Source organism: Rissa tridactyla, chromosome 5, assembly GCF_028500815.1.
Source record: "Rissa tridactyla isolate bRisTri1 chromosome 5, bRisTri1.patW.cur.20221130, whole genome shotgun sequence".
Classification (NCBI taxonomy): domain Eukaryota; kingdom Metazoa; phylum Chordata; class Aves; order Charadriiformes; family Laridae; genus Rissa; species Rissa tridactyla.
This window is the reverse complement of record NC_071470.1, coordinates 60053393-60062353: the sequence shown is the minus strand read 5'-3', so window position 1 is coordinate 60062353 and position 8961 is coordinate 60053393. Positions and strand designations below refer to the sequence as shown.

The 8961-nt window shown below is 47.5% G+C and overlaps 1 protein-coding gene across 5 annotated transcripts in view; it reads right to left on the bottom strand.

The window, feature by feature from the left end:
* Positions 1-5839: 5839 nt before the first annotated feature.
* The window catches only part of EPHA5 (EPH receptor A5), a 267350-nt gene continuing 264228 nt past the window's right edge, over positions 5840-8961 (bottom strand). For all 5 annotated transcript variants that reach the window (XM_054202301.1, XM_054202310.1, XM_054202302.1 and 2 more), the window contains one exon: positions 5840-8742. In XM_054202301.1, coding sequence (XP_054058276.1) covers positions 8637-8742 — 106 coding nt within the window. In that variant the 3' untranslated portion in view covers positions 5840-8636. The remainder of the gene's footprint in view (positions 8743-8961) is intronic.

The window sequence follows — 8961 nt, the reverse complement described above, 5'->3', positions numbered from 1 at the left end:
TTTCCCTTCCTCCAACAGTATCTGGGTCTAACCATGGGTTTTATCACATTTGAAAGGTATTAGCAAGCCCAGCGGCCCTGAGCTCCTACACATCTCATGGAAAGGGACCGCGGGATGCTGCTCCACCGGCATTTTTCCCACTGGATGGGAGAGGTCGTTCCCTATCTTCTTTTTTAAATGAACATATCACCCTATCTTGTTTTTTTTCCCAATGAAATATAATTTTTACCTCGCACGCCCTTTCGCTCAGCAGCTCCACACGCTGTATTTCTTGAGGAGTAAATGATTAAACTTGGGAGCCCGGAGTTTCATGTTTAAATGTCAAGCTTGAAACACAGCGCCTCAGAAGAGAAATCAATAGGATTTCAATTTTCTTGTAATAAATATGGCCTTTATTGGGAGCAAACCAAGAAAACGGCTGGCAGTCTATCTCTCAGTTCTGCTGCTTTTTTTTCAAACGTGGAGGATTTTTTCTTTTGATTTTGTAGTTAAAAAAATAAGCTTTGAGAGAAATAAGTCATCTTCACCAGCACCAACACATCCGTCAGCTGCTTATGGGGGAGCTCAAAGAGTTTTGCGGTCAAAAAAATCATGTTTAGAGCTGCTAATAGGTTATCAAACCAGCATTATACTTCATTCGTTGAATATTACTAAAAGCTGATGCTACGAATAGCTGAGCTGACCCCAGCTGGAGGTGAGGAAATGATGGGATAAGAAAATCACCTACGTGGGCACCTTGTTCTCCTCCACAGCCAGCTCATAGGCCTTGTCGGGCAGAAAATAATGAGCCATATATTAACAGGTTATCAAAGATCACCGTAATGCAGGGGTCTGCAGCCACCAAAACCCAGTGGGTCCCAAAGGACTTGCCCCAAATGCTCCAACTGGAAGTCTTGTTAGAGAGACAATCGGTACCTTCAGTGAGCATCACCCCCACCCAGTTTGTGCAAGGCTTTTCCCCTGCAGACCCTATGGCGTGCAATGACTGCAAGCACACCTTGTTTTGCTCTCAGAGGTGCAAAATGTGCAAAGCCTTTTGCTGGCCATGCTGCGTCACCCCATTTCCTACCTGATCTCAGCCTGAGATTGCTTCCTTGATGGATTTGACAGATGGACCACTCAGTGGATAAGGAACTCAAAGAGTTGCAGTCAATGGCTCGATGTCCAAGCAGCAACCAGTGATGAATGGCGTTCCTCAGGGGTCAGTACTGGGACCAGTGCTGTTTAATATCTTTGTTGGCGACGTGGACAGTGGGACTGAGTGCACCCTCAGCAAGTTTGCCAATGACATCAAGCTGTGTGGAGTGGTTGACATGCTGGAGGGAAGGGATGCCATCCAGAGGGACCTGGACAGGCTTGAGAGATGGGACAGTGCAAACCTCATGAAGTTCAACAAGGCCAAGTGCAAGGTCCTGCACCTGGGTTGGGGCAATCCCAAGCACAAATACAGGCTGGGTGGAGAATGGCTTGAGAGCAGCCCTGGGGAGAAGGACTTGGGGGTGTCGGTGAATGAGAAACTCAACATGAGCCAGCAATGTGCGCTCACAGCCCAGAAAGCCAGCTGCATCCTGGGCTGCATCAAAAGAAGCATGGCCAGCAGGTTGAGGGAAGCAGCTCTGCTCTGCTGAGATCCTACCTGGAGTACAGTGTCCAGCTCCAGAGTTTTCAGCACAAGAAAGACACGGACCTGCTGGAGCAGGTCCAGAGGAGGGCTGTGACGACGATCAGAGGGCTGGAGCACCTCTCCTATGAAGACAGGCTGAGAGATTTGGGAGCCTGGGGAAGAGAAGGTTCCAGGGAGACCTTTCGGTACTTAAAGGGGGCCTACAGGAATGGTGGAGAGGGACTCTTTATCAGGGAGTGTGATGACAGGATGAGGGGTAATGGTTTTAAACTGAAAGAGGGTAGATTTAGATTTAGATATTGGGAAGAAATCCTTTACTCTGAGGGTGGTGAGACACTGGAACAGGTTGCCCAGGGAAGTTGTCGATGCCCCATCCCTGGAAGCGTTCAAGGCCAGGCTGGATGAAGCTTGAGCAGCCTGGTGTAGTGGGAGTTGTGCCTGCCCATGGCAGGGCGGTTGGAACTAGGTGATCTTTAAGGTCCCTTCCAACTCTTACCATTCTACTCTTCAAGTACTCATCTTGACCTGTGGCATTATTAAAAATGCACACTTGGAAGCACATGAGCTGAGGGGACTGCCATGGGGAATGCAGCACTCCCCCCTACATCCCTGCATTGACTTTCCCACCGTAGCCCCTTTTTTTCCCTGTCTTACTCCGTTTTGAGCTGTTTCTGTGATGCCTTGATGTTGGTTTGCTTTCTGCACTGACCTGGCCGCTAGTGATGTCCTAGCATCTCCTTAAGTCCCACACCACATCCAAGGCACGGTGGCTGAGGTGTTCTCTCCCCTCCTACCCATCCATTTTACCAAGCAGCTAGGACATATGCCCTTCTCCAGTCCTCGGGGTCCAGCTCCCTCCTTCTGTTGGCAAAGATGAATTGCCCCGGGATCAGGCCGCGCTGTTCTGGCTGCTTCTTAATGCACTCGAGGGTGACTTTCAACAGGCCCCATTGACTTGAATAAATCTATCTTATTCTTTCCTCTCTTCTTCCGCTTGCCAGTCCCTTTTTTGTGGAAGTATCCGGTCACAGTTTATGCATTGCATGCCACTTATGCAGTTCAGCCCATGAAAAATACATGAAGAGTCCCTCGCTCTTTCTCCCCATGGCTCCATAAATCTTGCATCGTTTTCTGCAAGGCAGCTCGGCTTCACGGGGTGATGGGGAGCAGCCTCCCTGCTGCTCCTGCCCTGGGGCCACAGCATCCTCTGGGGATCCTGGCATTACAGGCTTGAACCCTGCTGGGCTGGCAGAGGTGGGGGGGGGGGGGGAGGAGTTGTTTAGAGCACCCCCAGCCCTGTTTTTAGGTTATTGGACAGGAAAAATAAGACAGAGATGCTGTTTCGCTGCCCTGCAACGTCACCAGCATTAGGGTCATCTTGCTTTGCAGTTTGTTTCAAGTTTACTGAAAACGATAGTGATGCAGAGAACAATATGACCCTGTGCACGGCTTTTCAAGCATCCTCAAGGGTTGGCATTTGCGACTGGAGATGCAGCTGCGCATTTATTGCAGGGACCAGCCGGAGCCCGTGCAGGTAAAGCACCATACCTTTCTAAGCAGGTAAATTTATTAGTCGGCGGCCACAGTGCGCAAGTGTCTCTTCTCACACCTAGCCCAGCCGTGGAAAATAATAAGCCAACCCTGATTCGAGATTTGTGTAAGGGCTGGTCCCAAACCAAGAAGGGCACAAAGGCTCAAGGAAATAGCCTTAATTCTCACTTAAAACAGAGCATTACGGAAAGAGATCGCAGCCAGCTCTCGTCTTTACTGGCATCAGTAGCAAGTTTTGTCCATTTGCATCCTAATCCCCGTCTCCCTCCCGATCATGTTGCCTGAGGAACAGAGACAGGAGGCAGCTACTCTCACGGATGTGTCATCATGAGGCCACCATCCCTATTTCTATGGCAGTTGAAATCAAGGACACCTTGTTAAATGCCCCTATTCCTCAAGATTTTCACTTGCTTGCTTTCATTTTTTTTGCATTGAAGCTGCCAGAGGTGGCGAATCTTCCCATTTTCCCCATGAGCCCATCCTCGCCTGCCCGATGCCTCCCCATCACCTGCAAAGAGATTTTGCTTTCAGCTTCTTTAAAGAAGTTTCCCTATTTTGTGTTTTCCCCTTGGCAGGCTCTCTCCCTCCACGAAGCTATCAAGGATGCTGCCTACATGGGGCGAGTTAATACTGCTTTTTTTCCCCTGCCCTCAGAGCCCCCCTGATCCCTCCCAGTGTCTGTCGCCATCGTGGTCCACCAGACAACCCTGGGCTGAGTAAGAAAACACTGCATGGGGACTGGCACGTCAATCCAGAGAGATTTTATCCGAGTTGCCGACAACCTCAATTTGCTAACCCAATTGACCTTGTGCTCCCTTTAATATATAAAGCAGCGCTCCTCCACTGTCCCTGCCTACCATGCCTTTCCTGGCCAGGGTACGAGCGTACCAACCAGCGTCTGCCATGGCTTCCCGTGATGTCAGAAGAACCAGCATCCTCATCCTCAGCTCTCCCCTTCATCCTTCAGCAGTGGTCATCTCGCAGGAGCCAGAAGATGCTGGCTGCCCACCACCACCTCCATTAGAACTTTCCCAGGCTGATCTTTTCCCCCTCACCCCTTGACCTTCCCCACCCATGGCCTTTCTCACCTCTCTTGAAGGCTGGCTCGCACCCCTTTGCAGCATGAGGTTGCCCCAAATCCATGGGGCAGGGGAGGAATGGGGTTGGGGATGTGGTGGCTGGCGCTCTGGCTGGCCATGGGTCTGCTGGGGTCCCCCCTCCAAAAAAAAAAAATCAGAAAAAATCAATTCTTGGGGGGGGAAAAAAAGTATCACACAAAATTGGTATTTCTGAGGAATGGTGTGGCCAGGGGCTGCTTCGGGGCTCCGTCAGTTTGGCAGGTGCTTTGCTCCACAAATCAGACTAAAAAGCAGATTTCCCCCCCCAAAATAAAAACAGGAGAAAGAAGGAACAGCTTGTAACAAGGTAGGATGCCTTCACGTGGGGTCTACATGTCTCCTTTCTCCCAGAGGCCCCTTTCTCTCCCAGGGACCACAAGACGAGCGCCAAGTCTGTGTTTAGGAGAGAAAAAATAAAGAGGATTTATTGCCTTTCCAAGGGGGAAAATCATGATGCTTCATGGAAAGCCGAGGGGTCACGCGTGCGTGTGATCCACAACTGGATGTCGCTGTTAGTCAAAGGTTTTTATTTTTATGAAAAAATAGAAAATTTCATATCTTACACTACAAAAAAACCCATGTACACAAACAAAATGCACAGAGAGCATCCAAGGAGGCGGGGAGGAGGGAAAGAGGAGGAATAAATACAGCAATGCTACAGTCTCCTATGGATTAAAATGCTGATGCCAGAAGCTGAGACGGATGCTGCGGCTCCAGCAGCGCTGGATGCGCCAGCTCCCGCCCTACCTGCCCTAAGGAAGTACAATAAAGGATTGGAAACTAAGCATTACTCTTAAGACTGCTACGGATATATCTTACACACGCCTTAATGACTAATTTCAAGACCACAGCAGTCCAAGGAGTCACAATTTCTTGACCACTGGGACTTCTACATTATATTCAACACTGAATAGACAAGAAAAAATTTTTACGTTCATTTTTTGTTCTTCTTGCCATTAACATATAGAAGAACTAAATAAAATTTTAAACTGATTTTTTTTTTCCTTTTAAATCAGTCTTCCTTTTTTATGCTCGGATGATTTTTTCAAATGGTAGCTATGCAATGAAAGGGGGACAGTCTACACAAGCCATGCTTGGGGACACATCCTTCTCCCAAAATGAAAAACTGTATCAAAAAGAGCATTTCACCTCCTAGACCATTTGAAATACCTTCCTTGCAATTAGTAGCAAAGTGGAAAAACCGGTATTCGTTGGACCAGCCACAGCAGTAGGGAGCTGGACAAGCAAAGTGGTCAGACTTGCCGTAGGCAGAAAATCCACTCACAGTCCTTACAAAGAGCATAACCAGTGAAATATTACCGTCACCTCCTGCTGCTGCACCCCAATGTATATGACCATGCCCAAAATACAGAGTATTCATAGTTCTTGGATGGGAACCGAAAACCTCCGTTGTCTCTGGAATTTGCTTGCGGACATAGAAGCTGTAACTTTTGGACCCTACTCATTAAAACACCATTTTATTTTATTTTTAGCTCCGAGACAAAGCCTATTATACAGAGATCTGTAGCAAGAACAGCTCTTGAAATAAATAGAAAAGGTTATTTATTTATTTATTGGAGGAACTGAGAAGAGGTGCCCTATTTACAAATGCAGTCTGGCTTCAGAACAGTTTGTTTTCCACTAGTTCATAATTTTGAAGGTTACTCCAGCATCTGGTACGCGTCCCAGCCATCCCACATATGCCTTTAAAAGCCCGCAAATGGTGAAAGGGGGATTTTGCTGTTAAAAGTCCATGAAAAAGGACCAAACCCAACTCCTCCCACAGAGCCAACAGGTAAGGAATGAGCGGAGACGACAGGCAGAAAGTGCTGCATATTTGCTAACAGCATCTCTCTCGGTGCAGCTGACGGAGGCGGGCAGTGACTGAACAATTCCTCCCGATGAACCAAGTTGTTTCTGTCTTCCTACGGGTTATTTTCCCAAGTGCTGCGGGCAGGGAGGCACAAATAATCCCAAGACAGTTCTGCTGACAGCTCTAATAATCTTATTTATTATATGACAAATCTCTTTTACGCGCTGAAACTGTTATGTCTTGATTCCCTCCCCACCCTCCTCTTTTGTGGTCTGGTGACTGCCAAAATGAAACAACAGGATGAGAAATCACACCGTCAAGATTCGTCAGACCTCGCTGCAGCTCCTCTCCCTCCTATCTCTGCCCCTTCCTGAGGAGCTTGGCAGCAGCTTGCAGAGGAGGAGGAGGAGGCCATTTCAAAACAGGCAAATATTGCCTGAAGAAGCCCTGCTGAAAGCAAGCAAGCCCTGCTGCTAAGAAAAAAACCCAACAAACCCAACTCTCTCCTCCTAGACCTTTCCCTTTTCTTTAGAAACTGTTCTTTGTATCAATGCTCATCCAAAGGCTTGGGGGAAATGGAAGACAGACCTTTGAAAGGGCTGAAGGTGGCATTCACCTGCTTCTGCAAGGTGTGAAGGACACACTTTTGGCACTGGATGAGCTCCTCAGGCTTGGCTCTGCAGCGCCAGGGACGAAGGGAGCTGCGGCAAGTCACTATGTTGATGTTACCACCAAGGCAGGATGCTACAAGATGCCACCCAACCTCTAAAGAAGCAATATATATACAAAACCAGCAAACACTTGCCATCTGCTGAGCCATTTTTAAATCCTTATCTTTACCAAAGCCTTCACACACACAAAAAAAAGCCCAACCTATGAATACCAAATTAATTGTGCTGATTAATCCTATCTATAATAAAATGAGGAGGACAGCCCCAAACTGTTTCTTGGTGGGAATCCCAGGGGATCGGGTTGCCCTCAGGTCCCTCACAGCAGCTGTGAGCTTTAATGGACACATTGAACCCCAACCCCAACCAAGTGCTGACCTGAGCCATAAGAGTCCCAGATGGATGGAACCTTCTCACCCACAGGATGCCACCGCTGTGACCCCATTGGGCTGCTTGGCTCTTCCCTCCTCCCTGTGCTCTGCCCCAAAGTGGCCAGGTCCATACCCAAACTCAAAATGTCTACCTGGGACAGCACAGCTCCCAAAATAATCCCACCATCACCATCACTCTGGGGGAAATAGTGCAAAATCTCCATGCTGGATGACCATGGGCTCGCCTCCACACCGCACCCCAGGACTTAAACCCCATAATGAGAAGAGGAACAGCAAAATCCCTTCCTTCCAGCTAAAACCACCTCGTGGTTGCTCTCCTGGGCTCCAGGGACAGGGGCGAGGGCTGCACTGGTTGATGGCTACTGGTCTGAAATGCTGGTGTGGAATCAATCCCATGCTACCTCTGAGCAGGACTCACACACACAAAAACTGATGCCATGTTGTCGCTAGAGGCCACCAAGAACCAGATGTTTTACTTTTCTTCTTCTGGATGTCCCCAGCCCATGGTGGAAAGGGAGAGAGCAACGTCTTTTATTTAAGCAGACTCTTTCTACCTCATACATGTAATCAAAAGTCCTGAAGGTTTTATATGTTGCTCAAACCAAACAGCAGCAAAAATACAAAGCATAGCAGTAAGAAAAAAGGGAGACAAAACAAAGCAGAAGAGGAGGAAAAAAAACCCCAACAAACCAAGGAAAGAGCCCCAATCTTGTACCTGATGCGTAGCAAACTGTACAGTATATACATCTTCATCATGTATTATCCTCCCAGAAGAGCAAACGAGAAGAACTTGGTAACACAGAGGGAGGAAAAAAAAAATATACACCCTGTATTGTATTTGCCATGGAGCAAGCAACATGTTTATACACTAGTCTCTATAACTTAATGCTGTGTAACAGCATTTTTTTTTCTTTCCTTTAAATTTACAAAACAAAATATCTATCGAGAAATAATCTAATCATATTGCTCTTCAATACACTTCTGTAGACAAGTAAGACTCGAAGTTAAACTTCAGTAAACTGCAGCTTTTGGGAGCCCACGAATGGCTACAAAACTCCTCCACTCAAGTCAGTCCTTGGAAGTATTACCATGTGCTGCTGTAATTCAGTATATAAAGGTGCTATATATATATATATATCTCCCATGTACAGACAACATGTGGTGGGAAGGCTTGTTGTCGTAGTCGCTGAAGCTTAAAAGACGGGTTAACCTCACGTACAGCAGATTCGTTTCCATGTTCCATGCATCTTACATTAACTTCATGAAAATGAGGACACAAATAGGAAGAAAAGGAAAACTTTAGTCAAACACTGCTTTAGAAACACTGCGGCAGAGGCCAACGTCCTTCAGTTATAGAAACCACTGAGTTTCCCTTTTTATCTTTTTTTTTTTTTCTAGTCAAAATAAATCTCAGGGCTAGGATACAAAGTGCAGGACCGACCCACTTGAGGAAGCGACTTTAAAACCAAGTTACAACGGCACCATCCCATTCACCAACTGGACCTTCATCTCTTGAAGGCTGTTCATTATCTTCTTCTGGTGACCAACAAGTGTCACTCCCAGCCGCCTCAAATCCCTGTGGGAGAAAGCAGACGTTGGTTCCACGGACCGCTCAGGCACACGCCGCCGCGCACACCACGCGCCGCACGCACCGATGCTGCTGCCAGTGCCTACCTCTTACCATGGGCAGCTCCCAAAACCAAGTTTAGTTGGCAAGTTTAATTCCGCCACCCCCCCGCCTTTTTTTTTAAATCTTTTAATGGCTGACATGGCATCTGTGAGAGATGATGTGATT